Raw genomic sequence first — 24139 nt, forward strand, 5'->3', positions numbered from 1 at the left:
ATACATCTATTAAAGCCCTTTGTTGACTGCACTATACTTGATCGTTCATCGTCAATTGTTCAAAATTTACCACCGGAATTTGCGTATAGCTTATAATAACGTAAGGTTTTTTTAGTAGATAAGAATGCAACTTTTTTTTTATGAAAGTTTAGAAGCATTAAATAGAAAGTGTAAAAGAACGCAGATTGAAGAAAACCATTCAATATTAGTTTTTGTTTTTCTTTTTTCGTAGTCTTTAATTTGTATAGTCTTTTTTAAGTAAAAATAATTGCTTACCAAATTAGGTTATATTTTTTTAGTTATTTAGAATTTAATAGAGAAAAAGTGATTTAAAGTTAGTCAACCTTGATAAGATTTTCTAACTAGTTTAAGGAACAAAAACATGATAAAATTGTACGGAATTCTAATACTTTTTTGTGCTTATCATTTTGCTTTAAGTCAAAATGTCGAAACAAGAGAATCAATTACAATCACGCCAACTAATCCAACCCGAACTCCATACAATTTTGGAAGTTCTGTTACCATGAGGCAGGCCGGAAGGTAAATAATTATTTGACTTTATATTTTTAGCTAAATTTGCGTGGGAGTGACTATTTGCTTTTTGCAACCGCATTATTTAAACCAAAACAATTTATTCTATTTACTTTGAAATAATGTTTTGCCATAAGTAGTCACTGTTAACCGAAAAAGAAACTTCGTTAAATGGCATTTCGTTACAGTCACACTCACACAATACATTCATTAACTTTGTTAACTTTGATTAGTTAACTTAAACGGAATTTAACGGAGGTTATCAAGAACCGTTAGCGTTGAAAAATTAACGGTATAACAGTTTGCTTTTTTGCAGAACCTTTTTAGCGTTTTTATCCAAAACGTATGAAGGCGTTTTTCGTTAAAATAAGTGCTAAATTTAAACAATATTTTAACAAGCTGTTCAAGCTAACTAAACTCTTAAAATGTTTTAAAATTAATTTGTTAATTAAAAAAAAAAACTTAAATACTGTGCTTGCGAATATTGATTTATTTCTTAAAATAAACAACTTCGTTTTTAGTTTAAAAAAATTCAATAATGCGAAATAAACGTAGGGCATGTGAGTAATGTTATTACAAATAATATTTATAAAATATTTTTTGTAGGTATATTTTGTTGTAAAATGTTTCAAATATTATAATTTTATTTATAAATATATTTGAGACAAGCCACGCCATAAATATTTTTACACAAGCCACGCCATAAATATGTGCCATGGTCATCTTTTACATCGGGTAATTCCCTTAAATAAATTAGCAGAGCATGCTTGGATATCTTTGTTTTTTTAAATAATAACAATTTCAAGGCCATAGTAAAACCAACCACTTAATATTAATATTATGCAGTGTTTATTAAAATTAGCATTTTAATTTTATAGCACAAATCCAATTCTGTATGTTGGTGCTTCGGCTTATGGGACAACACTCAGTAATGGAATTAAAGATGGAACTATGTTTCGTTGTGATATTCCAGGAAACAGTTTTGGGCCACGGACTTGCAATGGAAGAGTTGCATTTAGTAAGTAACTATAAACGGTATCAACTCCTGCTGAACCAGCACTTAATCAACAGCTTAATTATCAGGCAATTTTTATCAATAATTTCTCAAACTGCCAAAGGCAACTCGAGACTAGGTTGGGGTAATGGATGTTAATCTATGTTTAGGTTGTAAGGTCGACCTTTCCACACAAATAAATTTAAAAAAAATTACAGGTCTTAAAGTTTATGTTTTATTTTTTATTTGTTAATGGATTTTTTAATATTATTTTTGAATATAAAACAATTTGTTCTATTAATATAAAACTTGTTTCTCAGGTTCAACTGGGGGTATTGGTCTTTCAATGGATATGTCTTCTGATAGACAAAATTTAGTGGTTTGTTGATAGTTATGTTCATTATATAAACACCTGTATATTTTAAAGAAGTTTTTCTTCAAAATTTAAAAAGTTTTTAAACAAAACATTATTTTTTTAGTAAATTTCTAGGCCTAAATATAATGGAAAATTAAAAGCTTCATTTTTGTTAAGAATTTTTTTTAAAGTTTTTTTTAAGTTTTTATTTTTTTTAAAGGTTTGTGGAAATCAAAACCTTGCAATTTGTTTGAATGGAGATCAGAGAGAATTGGGAGTCTGCTACATGATTAATACAAATAATAATTTTCCTATACAAATGGTGTCACCTTGTCTATCAGGTATATTTTAAATTAAATTATTTATTATAATTACCATTAAAAACTGTGATATTTTTAACTAATTTGTTATAGCATCCGATGTATATTATTCTAAAATGACAAAGTTAACCCAGTACTGGATCAGTTTAACAAATGTTGCTATGTCATTTAGCTATAAAGTCAACTTTAGGTCAATAGATTATTTGTGTTTAGGTTGCTCAGGATTAGATCTTGTTCTTTTAATTGATGCATCCGGCAGCGTTCTTGCGAATAACTTTCAATTGGCTCTTCGCTGGATAAACCGACTTCTTTTGTCTTTTCAGTAAAAATTGCAAAATTTATGAAATAATTAAACTGTGCTTTTATTCATTATTCTATAAATTTTTTTTTTAAATAAATAGCTTACAAAACTATTAATTTATAAACTAACTTAGTAGTAGTACAGTAGTTATTTAGGTAAATACATTTAGCTTTTCAAATTAATGTTATCAAAATATAAAAAGTTTAATTTAATAAAATGGGTTAAGTATATTATTTAATTTATGTTACATTACATTTTTAGAGAACAAATTGATAATTTTTCTACTAGAGTTGCACTTCTTACATTTAGTCATCAAATTTTTGTGCCCATACCATTCGGTGAACGAACATATAGTGAATTATCGGGTATCATTTTTTTAATTGTTTTTTTAAATCTAAAATAGATATTTTAACTAAATCATTCAGAATAAATACTGTTCATAACAACAATAAAAATTTCTAACTCAAAGTTGCAATTTTTTTAGAAATTTTTAAACATCCTAAAGTATTTACACTATAAATTTAATGTGACCCAATTAGAATACCAAAAACTATTATATTTTATTTAGATTTAGTACTAGATACAAGGTATACTGAAGGAGGTACTGCAACTGATGTAGGTATTGATAGATCAGTTGATCAATTTAACAACAATGGACGTGCTGGGGTTCCTAAATTGTTGATTGTTTTAACTGACGGTGATGCTAATAATGGCCATGAACCTTTAGGGGCTGCCAATGCAGCTAGGTAAATTTTAAAATTGTGTAGTTGGTATTTTAACTGTAGTTTTAATTTTGTTTTGTTCAGAGGTTTGACTTATTTTATTTTCGTTAAAATTCTACCTATCTGCCTTATTAACAGATTTAGTTTTAATACTGTAAGCCCATTAAGTAGTTTTGGCACTGGACTTTTTAAAATGAAGTCTTAATTTCATTACATACTGCTTCTAATTTGTAGTCTTATTAAGAAAGCTTCTTATATATATTTTTAGCAACCAACAAGGTTAAAGGCAATGATTATCATTATGTTAGATCCTAGCTGTAAAACTATTGTTGTAACTTTCATATTTTATACTCTAAAACTGGATATAACTTTTGATAAAACCATTAACTAACCAATGCAATTGCCTAGTCAACTATTTAACAGCTAAAATAAAAACTTAATACTAAGTTAACTCAATACTAAGTTATTTAACAGCTAAAATAAAAACTTAATACTAACCAAGTTGCTAGTCAAATTTGACCTTTTTAACAAATTTATATTTATTTTTAGAGCGCAGGGTATAACATTAGCTGCAGTTGGTGTAGGTCCCAATATTGATCAACGAGAATTGTTGGATATTGCTGGCAATCGAGACAGAGTTTTTCAAGCTGACACTTTTACGAATTTAGACTCCATAGTTGAGGGCCTTAACCAAGTTATTATTAACACTGGGCTAGAAGGTATATTTTTGTAAATTCGGTGTTTGGAGTAAAATTTGGTATTTAATTATTAAACTTTTTTATTTTTTTTTTATATCTTTATCTTCGATGTGGGAAAGTCGAATGCGTGACTTAAACATAGAGTAACATCAGTTACTCCGACCTAGTCTCGAGTTGCCTGTGGCAGTTTGGGATATTATAGATTGTAATTGCCCAGTAATTATGCTGCTGATTAAGTGCTGGCTCAACAGGAGTTCATACCGTTTATAGCGCCTTACTCAAGGGCGCTACAGCATGAGATCAGTGGGGATTGAACCTACGACCTCATGGTGGTGTAGCAAGTGTTCTTACCATAACAACGCTGCTGGTGTAATATAAACCAGCAGCGTGGTGTAGTGGTAAGAACTCTTGCTACACCACTTATAAGGTCGTGGGTTCAATTCCCACTGATCTCATGCTGTAGCGCCCTTGAGTAAGGCGCTATAAACGGTATGAACTCCTGCTGAGCCAGCACTTAATCAGCAGCATAATTACCGGGCGATTATAGTCTCTATAATATCCCAAACTGCCACAGGCAACTCGAGACTGGGTCATAGTAACTGATGTTACTCTAAGTTTAGGTCGCGCATACGACCTTCCCACATCGAGGATAAAGATATATACAAAAAAAATATACAAGCGCAAATTTTAAAACAACTTGTTATTTCTTGTAGCAACATTTTTTCTGCAAGTTGTTGTGGTAAATAAATTTTCTTTTTTTTGAATTTAATTTTGTTTTTAACTAACAGGTGCCAACACAAATTCAACAAATGAACTTACTCAGTGCCAATTCGGAACTTCTGCACATATTTCTTCAACTGTAAATACTTCATTTCAAAATCTAGAATTACCAAAAAAAAAATGAAATCGAAAAAAAAAAGATTTACTTTTATGTAATTTATTCTTTTTTGTTTAGGATAATAGTTTATATGTTGGAGCAGTGGGATCTTATGATAGGGCTGGTTCTGTTGCACAGTTTTACACAAATGGTGGAAACTTTCCAAGAGTTTTTACTGATTATTTAGAAGACACTGAACTAGAAACTATTATGAGACCTAAGCTTATTTCTGAACTTAGAGAAGGTTATGTAGGTGAGTCATTCGTTTTAAATTTAATACATCTATGATGTAAAAGGATGACTTTACAGCTTAAACATAGACTAATATAAATTACTCTGACCTACTTTGTCATTATATTTGCAGTTTTAGATTTTGTTTGTATATATCTTTATCCTCGATGTGGGAAGGTCGAATGCGCGACCTTAACATAGAGTAACATCAGTTACTCCGAGCCAGTCTCAAGTTGCATGTGGCAGTTTGGGATATTATCGATTATAATTGCCCGGTAATTATATTGCTAATTCAGTGTTGGCTCAGCCAGAGTTTATACCGGTGCTACAGCATGAGAGCAGTGGGAATTGAATCTGCGACCTCATAATGGTGTAGCAAGTGTTTTTATCGCTACACTACGCTGCTGGTTTTTATAACTGATAACAATGCTCAATAATTTACAATGGGTTTTAACTCGATAGAAGTTTATGCCATTTTTAGCTCATTACTAAAATTTACTTTATGGTAAAAAGGGTATCGAAGCCAGGACATTCGTGTAGTTAACAAAGTGTACTATTAAATAAACTAAACTGCTGGTCAATTAGAAGTTTTGATTTAAAAATATTTCAAGTCTTTGTACAGTTAATTTTTATGTTGATTACTTTTTTTAGGTTATTCTGTAACAAGTGGAAATCTGTATGGTGGAGCAACACAATATATTGCAAGTGGATCACCCAGATATCAATCTAGAGGCCAGGTAAAAGTTTACTTGAATTTGTATCAAGTATTTTTTTTGTATATAAATTTATCCTCAACATAGGAAGGTTAAATGCGCGACCTAAACATAGAGCAACATCAGTTACTCCGACCCAGTATCAAGCTGCCTTTAGCAGTTAGATTATAGTTGCCTGATAATTATGCTGATGATTAAGTGCTAGCTCAGCAGGAGTTTATATGAGAGCAGTGAGAATTAAACCCTTGACCTTATAGTGATGTAGCATTCTTACCACTACACCACGTTGCCAGTAGGTATTTATTCACAAAAGCAACTTGTATCTGAGACAACATACAAAATGTTGCTTGAAGTTTTTGGAAAAAATAAATTATTATTTCTTTATAGAGATTAAACTAATTTATAAAAACTTTAATAAAAGGAATAAATGAAAAAGAATAAAGACTTAGTTGTAAAGGTATTATTTAAATATTATTTGTTCCAGGTTTTAATTTATCGAGCCAATCAGCCCATCTCTGTGTTAAATGGAATTTCATTTACCCCACCAACCAATCTTTGGCAATTAGGAGCTTATTTTGGTCATTCAGTGTTAGCAATTGATCTAAACAACGATAATATTGATGACTTGTTAATTGGGGCACCTTTGTATAACGATGTATTGGGTTATGATCAAGGGCGAGTGTTCGTTTATTTGAATGACCCTGCTCAAGTACCGTGGGTGAGGGTTCCTGTTTTTTAATTGTTTAAGTAAAAAAATCTAACTGTGCAGTTTATATCAAATGTAATTTTAATACTTATTTTTTTAGTGAATTTTTTAATACTTGTTTTTTTAGTGAATTTTATATTTTTAGGTTTATTTTTTATGTTTTTATGGTCTGGTTGTTAAAAATATTAATCAATGTTTAAATTTATAATTCAATATTTAAATTTTAAAATTAAAACAATAAGACAAATTAATGCAACAACTATTTAACTGAATTTAATTTAAAAATTGGAAAAATAAACTTTAAATTTTATATATATATTATTGTTCTTCTATAGACATCAACTTACCAACCTCAAGTTTTAGTTGGTTCCAGTGGAGTTGGTGGTAGATTTGGTTCAACTATAGTTGATGCTGGTGACATTGACCTAAATGATTATAATGACATCATAATTGGTGCACCTGGTGAATTAAAAACTGACACAGGCAGCGGTGTGGTTTATCTTTATTATGTTTCTGCACAAGGACTACAAGAGAGTAGAAAGCAGGTAATGTTGTGTAAAAGATTACATAATAATAGTTTAATAGTGTTGTTAATATATTGGCCATTGTTTGGTTGGAGCTCTACCAAAGCCACACTATTCCCTTTTTAGCTTAGTGTTTATAGATTGCTTAAACATATCACAACATCATTTTTTTAAATAAAAATGTAGAAACTAAAAAATGAGTTGCAACAAATTTAAAATAATTAAAAGCAAAATTTTTTTTTTTAGAGAATTGTCGGGCGGGATATAAGTCAATCTGTAGTTGGATTCGGATTATTTGTCACCACACGAGGCACTGACGTCGATAACAATGGATACCCTGACATCGTTATATCAGCTCCCTCAAGTGACACAGTAGCAATTTTACGAAGTCGACCAATTGTTGATGTTGCTGTAACAATCACTTTAAACCCAGCTACTCTTGATATTATCAGTTGTCTTTCAAACCCAGCGCAAAGTTGTTCGAGCGTTCGAACTTGTGTTAGAGGGCGCCATAGAGGATCGGGGAATAATCAATTTGGTAACTGTTTTATATTTTTAATGTTTTCACATTTGCAAAACGGAAATTTTTAATTAATGTTTTACAGTTTTTGTCTTAGGCAACCAAAAATTCTAAGTTTTGATAACTGTAATGTACTATTAGTTATTTATTTACATATTGGTTTGTGTTTTTGTATGTAACACTAGTGTAAAAAAAGGTGCTTACTTTTTTAATTACCAGATATGGATCTTAACTTTCTTCTTGATCCCAATATTGCAAGCTTGACTTTAAAGAGATTTGTTTTTCTTGGTAGCAACTCTGTTGAAATGGAACAAGTGCAACAAGTTCGTGGTTTATATTCCTGTATTGATCATGGAGTTCAACTTAACGTAAGATTTAAATTATTAATTTGTATTTTGTGTTTAGTTAAAATGATAAATAAACATTCTTTTAAGGTTAAGGTCATGTTTATAAATGGCAAACTAGTTTATTTTTGATTTTTTTCGGACAATTTCTTGGCAACATGTAAAAAAATTGATTTGTCATTAATACTTTTATAAAAATTGTTTTTATTTTATTAGTTATTATTTTTTTAAATTCAATAGGCTGCTACTATTGGTTCAGTTGGCTCAGGTGGTGCATTAGAAGTCCCAGCCTTATTCCAATCTTCATTCGACTTTGTACAATCTCACCAAGACACTGTTCTGTCTGCTGTAATTGACCCAGTACAACCTAATTTTGAGACCCAACAATGGAGTTTTGAGAAAGGTTGTGGAGGTTTGAATGGAAGGTGTGAACACAACTTGGTGGCAACTGCAACATACTCGTGAGTTATTAAACAAATTTTAGTATTCTTTTAGTATAAGGCGATATCTAGTATCTTAAAAATTTTCATGTAAACATGTGATAAATTACTAATTATCTAAATATGAGGTCTTTTTCATGTTAATTCTCCAATTGTACTTCTTGTTTTTAGTCCGCCTGTTACAAATGAGGTTTTAGTTTTAAGAAGAAATCCAGGATTATTTGTCATCACCGTTAATATTACTAACCTTGGCCCAGATCATTCTTTTTTTACTAAAGTGAATATTACTTCAGGACAAATGGCACTTAACAAGGTAACTTCAATTTTTAATATTTATTTAATATTTTACATGTCATGTTTAATTGGTGCACTGGCAATTAGAAATGTTTACTATATATTATAAATACATTTTTACATTAAATAAAATAGATTTTTAATAAAAGATTGAAACTTTATAGCTATCTGAAACATTTTTTTTAAATATTGTTTGGACTGCTTTTTCTACATTAAGTATATTTTAATTAAGAAATTTAACATTAATAAATTTTATTTCAAGGTTGTTGGAAATTGTGTTGAGTTATCAGAACAGGATTCAAGTCTAGGAGTTACTGTGTTAGAATTTGCTCAATCAACTTCATCAGTGTTAAAAGATTTAATGACAAGTGAACAGTCAGTAAGTTGTGTCATATTTTATTTATTTAAAAAAATTATAGATGACCATTTTTGTTTATAATTTCTTATTAATGTGGCTGACTCTACAGCTTAATATAAATAACTTTTATTGCCTAAATCAGTTCAAAGTTGCGTTGAATGCTCTGTTTTTAAAAGGCTTTGGCCTTATGATTTTGCTTGATCTTTACCACTTAAAATATTTGGGATGTGTTTTTATTGCTTGATTGTATTTTTGTAGTGCCAATTCACTGTAGAATTTCAACTTCAATCTTTAACTGACAATGCTGTATCAAGTGACATTACCATTAATGGAGTCATTTATTCTAAGTAAGTGCTATAAATATTAACCATCACTTAAAAACAAGTAATCAATGTTATAAACTTTCATGTTTACTTTTAAATACTGAAAGCTGATCTATAAATTAATTTTTTTGTGTGTTACAGTGCTGGTGGTGATGAAGTAGCATTTGATCCTGACAAAGAAAACAATATATTTAATTATACAAGACCGGTACGATATTCTGCAGTACTTCTAACAAGCGGGTAAGTGAATAGAAAAATAATTATTTAAATTATAAAAATATATGAATGTTTTTTGACTGGCGCTCAAGTTAAATTTATCCAGTTGCAAAGTTATGTTATTATTTTATTTAGATCTGCAAACCCTGAATTTGTGTTTTACAATCGATCTTTAACTCCAAACTTTGCAAATAGTTTAGTAGATGATATCCTTGGTGGAGTTAGCACTAATGTACAACATACCCATACTGTAAGTTATAACTTTCATTCTAGTATTGATAACATAAGCATTTAAGGAACTAATTTTAACTAATTTAACAATTACCTTAGGATAAATCCATTTAAAAATACTAAAATTTTTTTTAGATTTTCAACAATGGACCACTGCAAGTAGCTGAGGCCCCTCTTACATTTTTTTGGCCCAGTGTTGAAACAACAACAGGATTGCCTTTGTTTTATTTATATGACTTTAGCTGTGAGGTAATTTAATCTGTTTATCTAGCTAAACTGTAATCATATGTAATTTATTTTGTTATAAATTTAAATTCTTGTGTACATGTTTAATGGTCTAGAGTAAAACAATATCAGTGTGGTAGGTTAATTGCACTAACAGTATTAATATTAATAAAATTGTCCAAAATAACAATGCTAGACATTCTTGCACTTTGGCTAAAATATCAACAACATATTTTAACACACTAATATTAAACTTTAAAATGTATTTCTATTTTAAAATTTAGCCTTTTGAGAAGTGTAGGTGCAGTTCAAGAGATAAAGTAAACACATTGAACATTCCAACAAGTAATACATCCTTGACCCAAACTTCTATTCCGCTGACTTTTCCTGGTCAAATTAATTTACCAAGTGCTTTGGTAAGATCTTAAACGTAATACTCCAATTTGAAATATATTATAAAACATTTTACAAAGTTTGTTATTTGGAAGTTTAAAAGTTTGTTATTTTTAGACTTGTGATAATGTTCAATGTGAAATGATAAGTTGTACTGTAGTGGATGTGACAGCTTTTACAACAATTACTGTTCAAGCTTCATTTAAAATATGGCTACCTACTCTTGCTCAAGTAAATATTCTGCTTTCTAGTTTAAAAATATTTACAATGTAAAAAAAAATGTTTGTTAAAGTTTAAAACTTTTTAGTTTCATGTTTTAAAATGCATAATTCTCCAAAAATAGTATCTCAATTTTTTTTCAACATCCGCCATTTCAATTTTTTTTACATTGCATGATTTTAATATATTATAGATATAGTTAATATTTTATTACATAAAATTTTTTTCTGTTTTAGTCAGGACTACAAACTGTAATGTTTAGTAGAGTAGATGTTGATACAACTGCATTACCCTTATTTCCTGCTAATGTTGTCTACTCAAAAATGGTAAAATAATTATCTTGTGCTTTTGAGTATTTGTTTATATATTTTTAAAAATTGTTTGTTTACTTTTAAATTTTATTTATTATATTTTTTATAAAAGTTTAAACATTGTATTTTAGATTGAGACAAGGGTAAACCAATACACCACTCCACCTGGTCCTGTTAACAACACTGTTTCACCTGGGGCTATTGCTGGAGCTATTATTGGGTCTCTAGTATTTCTGGTCATTGTTGTGTTAGCCCTTTGGAAGGTAATTGTATAGAGATTTTTATATAAGCAGGTACAATGACTTCACCATTTGTATCCTTAGAATTGATACCCATTCATTTTTAAGTCATGTTCACTTCAAGGGAATGCTTATCATCTATTTTTTGCCTAAAACCGAACTGGCTAATTATTTGACTAGTTGGGCAGTAAAATTTGCCATTTAATTTTAAGAATAGTGAATATAATGGTAGGCCCCCCATTTTCTGTAGTTGTCTTATGTTTATTTTTCACTGTATTTTTGTTCTTATTTGCCAAGGCTGGATTTTTTAAAAGCAAGTATGCTGAACTGAAAAGAGATGCGCAAAGAAGTATTCGACATCAGAATCCAGGAAACAACGCAAGTACTGAAGTTCTAGCTGAAGGAGAGTATGAAGCTGCTATGAATTAGTTGTCTACCAGATAAACACTTAAATATAATTTTTAGTTTTTTAAAGCTTTTTGTATTTTTAGTTGTAATTGTATAGGTAATAAATATTCCTTTTTATTTACTATCACTGTATATTAATGAAATAATTACCCACTGTATTTTTTGTTGTTTAAGTTACCGCAGTAAATTGTATATAGATGACTTTATTCCTTTTTAATGACTTTTAAACAATAAATTTCTTTATATTATGATTAACTTAGTTTTAATTAAATAAAATAAACCTAATTTAATGAAATGTTGTAAACTTTAACGTAATTTTTACTGTAAAAATAGGTTGTTTTAATAAAAACTAAAGTAAATATAGAATGTTTTTTGTATTGTCGATATAATTTTTTATGTAAACGTTTGTGTATGGAGAAATATAATAGAAAAACCAAATCAGCTGATTCGTGTTGTTTTTAAAACTTTAAAGACATGAGGTTTTATTAATTCCAGAGAAAGTTTAACAGTTTTATATAAAAAATGTCTTTGGTTCAACAATTTGCTATTCAATGGCTGACTGTGTTAGTTTTTCTGATTCTACTAACTATAAAACTCGATAATAATTTGCAGGTAATATCTTTTTATAATTAAATATATTTTATTTAATATGGCCAGATCAGATAGCAGTTCGATTTTTTTTTTGTATAAACATTTATTGTCGATGTGGGAAGGTTGAATGCACGACCCAAACATAGAGTAACAACTGTTACCCCGACCTAATCTCGAGTTGCATGTGGCAGTTTGAGATATTTAAGATTATAATTGTCCAACAACTATGCTGCTGATTAAGAAGTTACGTGCTGGCTTAGCAGGAGCTTATAATGTTTAAAGCACCTTACTCAAGGGCGCTACAGCTTAAGAGCAGTGGGGATTAAACCCACAACCTCATGTGATGTTTTAACAGCCCTTATTTACTTTTAAACTAAAAAATATTAAAACATTTTTTTTTATTTATTTGTGTAGGCCAGTTGGTGCATTGTATTTATTCCTTTGTTTATTCTCGATTCAATACAAATTCTATTAAATTTTATAAAAATTGTTCTTCACATCAGAGAAAGAAGGGTAAGATTTAAAAAAAAATATTTATAAATATAAAAATTTTTGTAATCTATAAATATAATTACAGTGTAATTTTTGTTAATTTTTAGGCTATTCAAGCTTTATCATTAAAACGAATATGTTGGAATTTTTCTGTTTGGGTCTGTGTTGCTTTATTTCAGGTAAATTATGCAACAATAGTTTTAAAAATATCTTTGTAAGAACTATTTATAATGTTATTTTTTTATATAAATAGCCCATAGAAATTTAGTATTTTATTAGTGGTATGTAGTTTTATTAGTTATTTCACAATCAAAGTTTAAACATTATAAATTTACTTTACAAATCTTTACTTTATAAAACCATGAAATATATTTCTTTTGGTGTAGGTATTTCTTTGTCTGCGACTTGATCTTATAGTAGTTGAGATGAAGTATTATTTTGTCTTTATTCCATTGTGGATTGTTTTATTTGGATATGCTGTCGACCTTTTCCAATTTCAGCTTCAAGTTGTTAAAAACTCTTCGAACTTTTGAAATGCAAAAGGACTTTTCCTGAATATATCAAAAATAAATAAAGAAGGCTTAGAACAGAATTTTTAATGTACAACTTATATTCTGAAAATAAGGATTGCTTTTAGTCCTTTGTAAAGATCTCTATCAGAGTTGTCCACCAAATGAATGCGAAAAGGGCGGAATGCATAAAAGAAGATTAGGGTGAAGTTATAAAAATTCCGCAGATCCTCATTTTTAAACTTGGCGGACGGCGCTAATAGAGCTCCTATTGTAAATGGAAGCATAAGTTCCTTTTCAAAAAAAAACATTAAGAAAAACTTTGCATGATAACAAAAAACACGCTTTTTTTTAGATTGGATTTTTTTTCTATTTCTCATGCTGTATTTAATTTATTTTTTGGACTAGTAAATTTACTTGTATTGGTTTTAAAAAATATTTGAACTTTCTACTGTGCAATATAATATTATTTTTACACTATTACAGATTTATTTAAAATTTACTTTTGTAACGTAGTAGAGTAATTTGTAAATATGAAAATTTTGCTTCAAAAAAGCTGCATTGAAAATGTAAAGGTAATATCCATATGTTATTTTATTATAAACAATAAGGTTATAATTTATATATAATCATAACAACTATATTTTGTAAACAAAAATATGTGTACATAACCATTAAATTTGCACAATAATAAATACTTGAAAAGTTAGAAAATTGGTTTTTATTAGATATATAATAAAAGCTATTATAAAAACTATAGTATTATTTATCTATTTTTTATTTGATATTTATTTATAAATAATTTTTTTCTGTTTAAACAGAAAACTTTTTCTTTTCTTCAAAAAACTGGTTATAGTACAACTTCAGATGAAGTTTTACACAGAAGCAAGTTACAAACTTACCATTTTCAAAACTGTTTGCCAAGGTCAGTGGTATTTTAGTTCGCAATAATTTAACAATATTGTGATAAAATTAACTGTACATTAAATCTATTAAAATTTACTAATTTAATAATCTTTGATACTTGTCAATGTCTAATAATGTCTTTAAGACTTAGTTATTTTTTATAGACTGCCTATTCCTAAGTTAGAAGACACAGTTCAGAGATATATATCATCAGTAAGGGCATTACAAGGACATCCTAATATCAGTGAAACTCAATTAAAAGATTCGGAAAATGCGATCAAGAATTTTATGGCTAGTGAAGGCCAAGGTAGGAGATAATAAACAAATTTTAAAAAAACTTCGTTTTAAATATTCAATTTAGATATTGAAAAAAATATTATAAGTTAAATTTTTGTATTTTTAGGTATTGACAAGGCTCTAAGAGCCGAAAATGCGCGAAACAGTCACACCAGTTATATCACTAAACCCTGGTTTGATATGTACTTGTCAAGTAGATTACCTCTGCCACTGAATTATAATCCATATATTACATTTAAGAGGGATCCAGTCGATGCTATGAATGACCAGGTAATTAAACTTGTTTATTTATTTTTTGTTGTTTGTTTATTGTTTATTTTTGAAGGTTACATAGTAATATATAAAATAAAGTTTTAAACAAATCCTAGTAATGTAATGATTTTTTAAAGAATTTTTACTAAAAATGCTATGTTTTTAAGAAAATTGAGTGTTTTGGCAGGGGTACTTTCTTTTTAACAGCCTAGGTATTTTTCTTAAATAAATTTTGACTAATTATTTTTAACAACATATAGGCTACAAGGTCAACTAATTTAATTGTCTCCGCAATGAGATTTCAAAAAACCTTGAATGCCAGACTTTTAACACCTGAGGTTTTCTACACAAAGGACACAGCAAAATCACCTTTCATTCAGAATCTAGTAAAGTAGGTTCAAAATAAATAAAAATTTTGAATATTATATTTCCGAATGGGTTATTTTTAAGCTTATAAAGTGGGAATAGGCTACTTCAACTTAAACTAAAGCAGTTTAAGGTTATTAAAGTATGTTTATGAATTTTGACAGTTACAGTTAATAACCCTGCTTATATTTTGCATTTTTTTTTCAAAATTTTTTTGCATTTTTTTTTTAATTATGGAATTTTTTTTTAAATGGAATAACTGCTTTGAATGTAGGGTTTTGCCAAATGCATTGAAGTTGAGATATCTTCCAATGGTGTTAAATGGAGCTTATCCATTAGATATGAGTCAGTTTGCAAACTTGTTTAATTCAACTCGAATACCAAGATTGAGCAAAGATGAACTTAAAGTCTATCCAGATGCAAAGTAAAATTAAATAACTTTAAAAATAACTTTTTCGAAATTGTTGTGTTATATTATTTTACCTTTTACAACTATGTTTAAAGAAATGCCTTTGTCTAAATTTTGTGTTTTTAATACGTAGAAATACATTTTTTGATTTTTTTGAACATTGATGTTTAGGCATATTTTGGTGATTCGTAATGGTCATTTTTACACAATTGACACACTAAACAATGATGGTAGTATTGTGGAACCATTAAAAATAAAATCAAGTATTAATGAAATATTGGAAGATAATAGAAATAAACCTGATCATTCAATTGCTTATATGCCAACTACTGAAAGAGACACATGGGCCAAAGTCAGGTAAAGTCTATTTTAATATTTTTTGAAGTTAAAATCAATTTTTTCTATTAATTTGAAAACTTTTTTTAGAGACCATTTAGTTAACACTGGAAATGAAACTGCTATCGAAAAAATTGATTCTGCGATTTTCTGCCTTGTTCTTGAAGATTCTTCAGAATGTGAAACAATTAAGGGGAGCACTGATTTGTTTTTACATGGTGATGGTGCCTCCCGATGGTTCGATAAAAGCTTTTCATTGATTGTAGCGAAAAATGGGGATACTGCTCTTAACTTCGAGCATGCTTGGGGAGATGGTAAATTTTTTTTTTTGATTTTATTTCTTTTTAATTTTTCAAAAAAATTTTTGGAAGTAATTTTATGTAAATTTTTTTTTACTTTTCTAGTAGCAATAACTAGTTGATTAAGTTTTTTTTATGAGTTATACCCTAATTGTCAATATGGTTGTAACCCGCAACTAATATTTGCAAGCCCCCCAGAAATGGCAGTTTTTTTTAAGGGCCATGACTGTATATATATCAACCATTAAGCTTTGTTATATACAGATGTTACTTAAAAAAATTTTTTTTAATGTTCAAATTTTTCAGGTGTTGCTGTTATGAGATTTTTTAACGAAATCTTTGATGATTCAACATTGCAACCAGCAATAAAATATGACAGCACTGAGACAAGTGAAAATAATGTTGAAAGATTAGAATTTTGTGTTGACAGTTTTGCTAAGCATGAAATAGAGTGAGTATATAAAATTTATAAAAGTTTTCTACTACCTTTTTTAGGTTTTGTCTTGAATGACGTGGCATACTCTATACATAATGGAGCTTAGTGGATAATTGTTTATTTTATAGGCTTACCAAATAAATAAAACTGCTATTTGGGGTGCGCTGGTAAATTATCACAAGCAAATATTAGTTGAGAGTTGCAACCACATTTAAATGACCAAAATTAAAATTTCGACTATAGTTTGAGCTTATGACTAGTATACTATGAATAAATAGGTACAACTGACAAATAAATTGTGAACTTGTTTTTATTTTTTTTTATTGTATTTGTATCAATTATATTACAATTATTACTTATGTATTAATAAAGCACAATTATTTTTTGCCACAAAAATTTAGAGAAGCAAAAAAACGTTACGACACAGTAACTTCCTCTTTAAAAGCTGCTGCGGGAAAAACCGAAAAAATGAATAAAAATTATTTAAAACAAAAAAAAGTTTCACCAGACGGGATTATGCAGCTTGCAATACAGGTTTAACAAAAATAATTTGATTTAAATTTATTTATTATTTTATTACTTAGGCTAACTTTACAGCCATACCAAAAGAGTAATTTTTTCATGAGTTCAATCCCCACTGATCTCAGGCTGTAGCGCTCTTGAGTAAGGCGCTATAAATGGTATGAACTCCTGCTGAGCCAGCACTTAATCAGCAGCATAATTATCGTGCAATTATAATCTATAATATCCCAAACTGCTAAAGGCAACTCGAGACTGGGTCGGAGTAACTGATGTTACTCTATGTTTAAGTCGCGCATTCGACTTTGCCACATCAAGGATAAAGATACATCCAAAAAAAAAATTTTTATGGCAAATGATTTTTTTGTTAATTGGTTTTATCAAGGCTTTAGGGTTAGTCTTTTAACACAAAGAAGAACATGTTATACAAATAAATAATAATTATAGGTTGGGCATTATAAAATGTATGGCCACCCTGCTGCTACCTATGAGTCCTGCAGTACATCAGCTTTTAAACATGGTAGAACTGAAACTATTAGATCATGTACTTTGGAAGCACAAGCTGCTGCTAGAGCCATTACTGAAGGTAATGTACCAAAAAAAGATCATATATTTTTTGTTTAAATTTGTTTTTTAGATTTTTTTGATATTTTTTTTATTTGTAGGTACTGCATTACAGTCCAACAATAAGTTAGAAAATGATGCTGAGTATAGATCAAAAGTTGAAGATTTAATTCGAAAAAGTTGTGATAAACATAACCAGATTACTAAAGAAGCTGCTATGGGTGGGTTTTATTTTCTAATTATTTTTACAATTTCTTAAACATATTATATTTAACTTGATTTGATAGACATGATAAACAAATATTTATTATTTTGTCAACCTGTTAATTAAGATATAAATTTAAAGATTTAAAGCTTAGGGAAAATAAGTTAAACTTAGTGACTCTGTTATGCCACCAATTTATGTAACTTCATAAAATAACTTGCAATAAAATGCACCAAAAAATAGAACTTAATAAATATATTTTATATAGATAACAATAAATGTAATAAATACTATCCAAAAAAAATTCAAAAGTTAGAAAATATTACAAACTTTGTTTAAATTCAAAAACTTCAAAATTTAGGTCAAGGTTTTGACCGCCATTTATTTGGAATTCGTAACACTGCTAAAACCGTTCTTGAAATACCCGAACCCTCATTTTTTACCGACCCTTGTTACATCACAATGAACCACATTGTTCTTTCGACGTCTACTTTATCCAGTCACGCTGTTGACATGGGGGGCTTTGCCCCAGTTGTCCCAGATGGGTTTGGAGTAGGTTACGGGGTCAAAGATGAGTTTATAGGTTGTAATATTACTAGTTATGATAGTAGAGATGTTGAAGGGTTGGTTGATTCCATTTCTTCAGCATTTGATGATATTCATACTGTGTTAAATGGTTAAACTTTGATGCTTTAATTTAATAGAAATACTATAATTTATTTTTTTAATTTTTCTATAATTTAGTTAATAAAAGTTTTAGTAAATATTAAATAAGAAAATTCAGTGTTTAAAAAATAACATCTTTATTAGTTCAATCTATATTTTTGATTTAAAGATGTTTATCTACTATTATTTAAAATATGTAATAATATACTAATGTTATGTTTAAAATATGCATGTAGGAACAATTTCTGTTAAAAGTTCAGTTTTCTTAATTAATCTCTGCTGTGCATTTCAAAAATTTATAATCTATATTATACATAGTTCGTCTATCTCGTATAAGTTATGAAATTTGCAGTAATTTTTGTTAAACTTGTACCTCATTACAAAACATACATTAAAAATTAGACATATTGTTTCTTGTATTTACTTATATATCTATTAATAAATTTAAAAAAATCAGTTTCTTTTTATACCTTTTCAAAGAATAGAATTCAGATTATTGAAATTCTAATATATTGAGAAATTTTATGATCTTTAAACAAACTGTGCTTTTTTGAAGTTGGGGTTAAAATAAATATTGACAAAATCTCTCTAAACGTATATCATTAACCTGGACAATAAATATAAGTAAATAAGGTTAAGCACCTGACGTATGACGTATTCTTACGCACGCACGTCCAAACTATATTTAGTTAGCAACTTATTCTTAGATAGAAAATTTATTACTTGATATTTGTATTGGGTATTATTTGACCGGTTTATAGTTATATATAGAACGAAACTAGATAAGTAAATATATTAAGTTGAGTGATCTTTTTTGTTGTATAATGGTCATCAACAAAAATGTGTATTGGTGTAATTTAAAACTGACGTTTATAGGTAGCCTAATGATCTTATTAGAATGATATAACAGCTCAGTTACGAATCAGGTTAAGTACATAGACTTGTACAGCATATGTGTGGGGCACTTAATACCACGTATTTTTTAGAATTTTTTGTTTGTTTTAATTACTTTTTCTCAATGGCCCACGTAGAATTTTTTTATTTTTTGTGTTCCCAAACGACATTTTTTATTACTTTTAAGTTGCACCCACATATATTTTTTATTTAATTTATTAACTTTTTGGCAGGTAATTTTTATATTACTCATTGCTAATACGAATTAGATTAAGGTTTATTGCAAATCAAACATAAAAACAATTGGTGGAAAATTTTAAATCAAATAGAATCACATAGAATATTTTTTCGTAATTTTAAGAAAAAAATAACAATAAATTTTACGAAACTTTAAACTATATTTAAATTAACTCGTAAAAAAGCAAAAAAGTTTTTTTTTTTAAAAACTTTAAAAAACACTTTGCTTTTATGTTAAATAGAATGATAAATTATTTTTTTGGAATTCTAAGGAAAAACGACCTAAAATTTTATGAAACTTCAAACTTTATTTAAATTAACTAATAATTAAGCATAAAAATTTTTTCTCATAAATTAAAAAAAAAAATTGTTTTTATATTAAATAGATTAACATTACCTTTTTTGTAATTCTAAGAAAAAAAATACATAAATTTTTATATTCATTATTTAAATTTACTAATAAAAAAAAATGTTTTTTTCTGGGAAATTAAGACATACTATTTTTTACCTAATTCTTAGCTTGAAATGTGTAATTAAGGTTTTATCAGTTGTTTACTTTTATTGAAATTGTGTAATTACGCCGTGACCCGATATAAGAACCTTTAATGTTAATAAAGTACACACCAAATATTGATGTATTGTTTGTTTTTAAATGTTGATCTTAATAGTTTCATGTACGTCACATATTATCTAGAAGTTCGAAAAGGGCACAAAAATAAAATATGAAAAAGGTTTTTTGAAGTTTGGTTTCGGTATTTTTATTTATGCATTTAAATTGTTAATGTAGAAAGTAACAAGTCGGACAAGATAATCCGACTTTCTATATAATTGGTTGTAATAGTATTGCCTTGCTGTGAACCCCGTTTTTGGTAGTATTGTTTAAATAACTTCTACTTTTTTGATAGTTTTGTAACATTTTCTTATTCATTTTTGCCTAGCATTTAGTTTTTTGCTGACTAAAAATATTTCAACGCACTGAAAACTTTAAACTTTTCTTTAAATACAGTGTTTAAATATTTTGATTTATTCCCTTTATAACTTGATGATTGTACAAATCAATACAAAATAAGTAAAATACGATAAAAAAAGGAAGTTAAACTTAAACAAAAAAATAATTAATAAGTTAATATAACACCGTTATAAAAATAAATAAATAAATATATATAATATATTATGTAAGATCAATAACATGTTGAAGAAATGTTGTGAATAACACAAGTATTTTAAATATCAATTAAAATAGTATCTTTTGATAAATTTATTTTTATTTTGTCCAATGTGAACTGCAAATAAGTGTAGATATCTCGACTGAACAGTCCACAAGTTTCTTTTCGAGATTTTGGCAAGGCTTTTGATAGTTTTTTGTTTGCAAATTTTCCTATACAATTTTCAACAAAATCTTCGCCCTTAAACATATTTAGTTGTAATTCTAAATAGGAGTCTTTAAAAAGAAGAAATAAATTTGTAGCTTTTTAATTAACTTATATAAAATATTGTTAATATTATTCTATAGTTAAAAAACTATGTTTTTTACCATTATTAGCATGTATTTTTACCGTAATAAAATTGCCCACAAATGATTGCAATAACTTGATTGCGTCAAGTTCAGAAAGTTTAATGCAAGATTCGTTTAATGAAAACGAGTCGCATGGGCCTCTGAGTAAACGCTAAAAAAAAACTTTAAATAAAAATAAACTATAATAATGCTAAAAAAAAATTTATGTGGATTCAAAAAAAATTAAATAAAAAATAAAACAACTTTAATTTAATTTTTCTATAAAAACTTTTAAAAACTTGGATATTTCGCATTTAAAAAAAATGAATGTTAAAACTAGTACACAAATGCACATATAAAACTTTAGTATAGCTTAGTTTATTTAACATAAATCACACCTTAACTTTAAAGATTTAGTATAGGTAAACTAGCTTTTAAATTAATATTTTACCTGCAAATGCCTGGTCCTTCTTCGTCTGTTGTTTTCCATTACACAATTTTGCATAAGAACATTCTGCATATTAATATATCAGGTGTTGGTTTATTAAAATATGTGAACCATAAACTAATGTGTACTCACGTGTTCCACCGAATGTAATAAAGAACCCGCGGTTTGGTACCATCTAATCAATCTATATGTGTCTACAGCTAACTTTATTAAATTTTTACTGGTCTTGTTTTTAATTTTATAAGTCTTGGGAATTCTTAATTTTCCACGTAAAAATATATTTTTTGTTTTCTTTTTTGTAACTTTTTGCTGGACAATTAAGAAAAAAAATATTTAAAAAAATATTAAAAAAAAAATTTGATTTTAATACAAGCAAAAATTAATTGGATTAAAATTCGTAATTTTTTTATATATTTTATACGTTGAACTTACTAGGAACAAATTTATTCCAGAAAAGTCTCTCGACAATGTATCACCCATATTTAAAAATTGATTTTGATATTCGTTTAAAATAAAATTTTGGTTTGATTCTATATATGCAAAAGCTTTTCGGCATTGCCTTTTTGAACAATTTCTTCCCAATTTTTTTGAAAACTTAGCTTCCAAAATCGTAGTCTTAATGCATATTAAAATCCATAATAATAATAAAACTTTAAACTTTGTTAAAATAATACAAGGGCTCATTTTAAGTTGTCTACAACTTCGACTTTACTTGAAATTGATTTTATGTGGCGCAGAGCCACACTATTTATACTTTAGTCTAATGCAATAAAACTTAGTCAATAACCACCAACTTGTTTACGAGAGTTAAATTCTATTTGTTAACTCGTTAATAATAATGTTAGACGAGGTTTGTTCTAGTGCGTAAAAATGTGACGTTTTACCTATATTTTGACCTGTTTGTTTTCCTATTAAATAATAAATGAAGTATGGCCTATTGACCTAAAACTTTTTTTAAAAACGCAAAGTCATTAACAACAATAAAATAAAAATGTTGAAAATTTTTTGGTTTTGTAAAAAGATAAAAAGTCTGTATCAGATACTCTTAAATTTAAGAAATTGTTTTACTTTTCATGTAATTGTATTTTTTAAAAGTTATTTTTTTTCTTTTAATGTTTATAATGAATTGCACAACGACAAATAAACAAAAAAAAATTTAATCCCTTAAAAAATTTTATATAAATAAATAAACAAATTTAAAAAAATTTAAAATAAATAAAAAATGAATAGAATAAAGTTACTATACATATAAATAAAAAAAAGTAGAAAGTTATTTAAAAAATGGCAGTGTTTTGTAATAAATATGCTTTAATCAGTCAAATACATTTCAATAAAAATCATTTTTTATTAAAATATAGTTTCGTTATTTTGTGTTAATTTATGCTGGTAACTCAATTACGTTTACAGAATCCTGTAATTTATTATAAAAGTTATCTCTAAATAGTCCACAAGAATATTCTTTTTTTTTCAAAATTTTTCTAATTTTATTTATTTCTTTGTTTTGCTTTTTCTTCTTATAAATACATTGCATTATAAGATCGTCCTATATAAAAAAAAATTAGTGTTTAAAAAAAGATTTATAACAAGAAATAGAAAATTAGTTAAAAATTAAATTAAAAATCAGATATTTAACCTACTTACATTTTTAAAATTGTCGTTTACAACATGGAAAGATTTTAAAAGTTTTTTCGCGCTTTCAATGTAATAAGAAACACACTGTTTTTGTAGCGAGTTTGGACCGCACGGACCAGATTTTACCTCGTGAAATATTTGTCTTTTGTTTCGATTTGAAGTGGTACAATCCTAAAGATATAAAAATTAGTTTAAAATACGATGCAAATAAAAACAACTACTAAATTTAATTTTGAAAAAGTTTTATAATCTTTTTTTAACTTACAAGTCCAGTTTCTTGTGGTAGTATATCTTGAACTTGTTTATAGAATTCCATGAGTCTGTAAGTATTTACTGCTAGTTGAACTAATTTATTTGTAGATTTGCTTTTTATTTTGTACTTGTTTGGAATTTTTAACTTTTTTTGCTGGAATATCTTTTTTGTTATTCTTTTGGTGGTCGAGTTGGACTGCAAACAAAATAAAAACGCTTAAAAATTATTTTATGCAATCTTTTTATTTAACTTTTTAAATACAAGGTTACGATATTAAAAACCTAAATCGCTATAAGACTGCGGTTACATCAAGGATAAACTAAAAACATTAAACACTTTTTAATATATGTTTAATTACTAATATTTGTTAACAGAACAATTTAAATGCTATTTTATTCACCAGTGAGATTTTGTAGTTTTGTCCTAACAGAAATTGTATTTCTGATAACTTCTTTTGAAAATCGGCGAGCAGAAAAGTCTTATTCGTATCCAGATCATTTAACGTTTTCTTGCAAAGCTTTTTTAGGCATTTTTTAGTAAACTTTTTACTCTTTGTTGCACTTGTGCCGCTAATGTATAAAAGTACACAAAAAAACGCCAGCCAAAAGATCGTAGCTGAATTTTTGTAAAGGCTAAGACTAGATAATTTCATTTTTAATACTTCTATATATTTTAATCCAAGTATTAAGATATTATATATTTTGTAATTATGAAATATGATAAAAATTGTGCTTTTATAAGGTTAAGGTTTGCATATAATCGTTTGGCTTGTACGAAAAAAGATTATCATTTTCTGTTTTCGCTTCTAAAAAAAGGAAAAATTTCCCTATTGTTCGGTAG

General features: G+C 27.6%; 3 protein-coding genes across 4 annotated transcripts; all 3 read left to right on the forward strand.

The window, feature by feature from the left end:
- Positions 1-314: 314 nt before the first annotated feature.
- LOC145741861 (integrin alpha-M-like) lies at positions 315-11727 on the forward strand. Its single transcript, XM_082559529.1, has 27 exons — positions 315-540; positions 1410-1549; positions 1846-1904; positions 2101-2221; positions 2414-2522; positions 2763-2866; positions 3070-3247; positions 3773-3942; positions 4710-4780; positions 4877-5051; positions 5681-5766; positions 6227-6460; positions 6784-6993; positions 7219-7510; positions 7712-7860; positions 8077-8297; positions 8448-8589; positions 8833-8949; positions 9187-9275; positions 9393-9491; positions 9603-9717; positions 9834-9947; positions 10208-10339; positions 10434-10547; positions 10772-10861; positions 10978-11109; positions 11383-11727. The coding sequence occupies exons 1-27, from the start codon at positions 383-385 to the stop codon at positions 11512-11514; spliced, it is 3753 nt and encodes a 1250-aa protein (XP_082415655.1). The 5' UTR covers positions 315-382; the 3' UTR covers positions 11515-11727.
- Positions 11728-11964: 237 nt separating this feature from the next.
- On the forward strand, positions 11965-13570 carry LOC145743799 (transmembrane protein 60-like). The gene is made up of 4 exons (XM_082561842.1): positions 11965-12105; positions 12499-12597; positions 12684-12755; positions 12963-13570. The coding sequence occupies exons 1-4, from the start codon at positions 12016-12018 to the stop codon at positions 13107-13109; spliced, it is 408 nt and encodes a 135-aa protein (XP_082417968.1). The 5' UTR covers positions 11965-12015; the 3' UTR covers positions 13110-13570.
- LOC145743801 (carnitine O-palmitoyltransferase 2, mitochondrial-like) lies at positions 13571-18619 on the forward strand. Of its 2 annotated transcripts, none has more exons than XM_082561843.1 (13): positions 13571-13660; positions 13907-14010; positions 14156-14298; positions 14395-14558; positions 14801-14931; positions 15181-15330; positions 15487-15672; positions 15742-15965; positions 16257-16401; positions 16788-16920; positions 17353-17491; positions 17571-17690; positions 18036-18619. In XM_082561843.1, the coding sequence occupies exons 1-13, from the start codon at positions 13619-13621 to the stop codon at positions 18353-18355; spliced, it is 2001 nt and encodes a 666-aa protein (XP_082417969.1). In that variant the 5' UTR covers positions 13571-13618; the 3' UTR covers positions 18356-18619. The 2 variants fall into 2 exon arrangements, with proteins under 2 accessions (XP_082417969.1, XP_082417970.1); XM_082561844.1 differs by having other exon boundaries at positions 18175-18356.
- Positions 18620-24139: the final 5520 nt, after the last annotated feature.

The sequence above is a fragment of the Corella eumyota genome, chromosome 2 (assembly GCF_963082875.1).
Source record: "Corella eumyota chromosome 2, kaCorEumy4.1, whole genome shotgun sequence".
In the NCBI taxonomy this organism is placed as follows: domain Eukaryota; kingdom Metazoa; phylum Chordata; class Ascidiacea; order Phlebobranchia; family Corellidae; genus Corella; species Corella eumyota.

Excerpts from the sequence above, each read along its gene's own strand:
- LOC145741861 (XM_082559529.1), top strand. The coding sequence starts at position 383 with ATGATAAAATTGTACGGAATTCTAATACTTTTTTGTGCTTATCATTTT. Across the intron at positions 541-1,409 it reads ACCATGAGGCAGGCCGGAAG|CACAAATCCAATTCTGTATG; the intron begins GTAAATAATTAT and ends TTAATTTTATAG. Across the intron at positions 5,052-5,680 it reads ACTTAGAGAAGGTTATGTAG|GTTATTCTGTAACAAGTGGA; the intron begins GTGAGTCATTCG and ends TACTTTTTTTAG.
- LOC145743799 (XM_082561842.1), top strand. The coding sequence starts at position 12,016 with ATGTCTTTGGTTCAACAATTTGCTATTCAATGGCTGACTGTGTTAGTT. Across the intron at positions 12,598-12,683 it reads TTCACATCAGAGAAAGAAGG|GCTATTCAAGCTTTATCATT; the intron begins GTAAGATTTAAA and ends GTTAATTTTTAG. Across the intron at positions 12,756-12,962 it reads TCTGTGTTGCTTTATTTCAG|GTATTTCTTTGTCTGCGACT; the intron begins GTAAATTATGCA and ends CTTTTGGTGTAG.
- LOC145743801 (XM_082561843.1), top strand. The coding sequence starts at position 13,619 with ATGAAAATTTTGCTTCAAAAAAGCTGCATTGAAAATGTAAAG. Across the intron at positions 14,011-14,155 it reads TTTCAAAACTGTTTGCCAAG|ACTGCCTATTCCTAAGTTAG; the intron begins GTCAGTGGTATT and ends TATTTTTTATAG. Across the intron at positions 14,932-15,180 it reads TTCATTCAGAATCTAGTAAA|GGTTTTGCCAAATGCATTGA; the intron begins GTAGGTTCAAAA and ends CTTTGAATGTAG.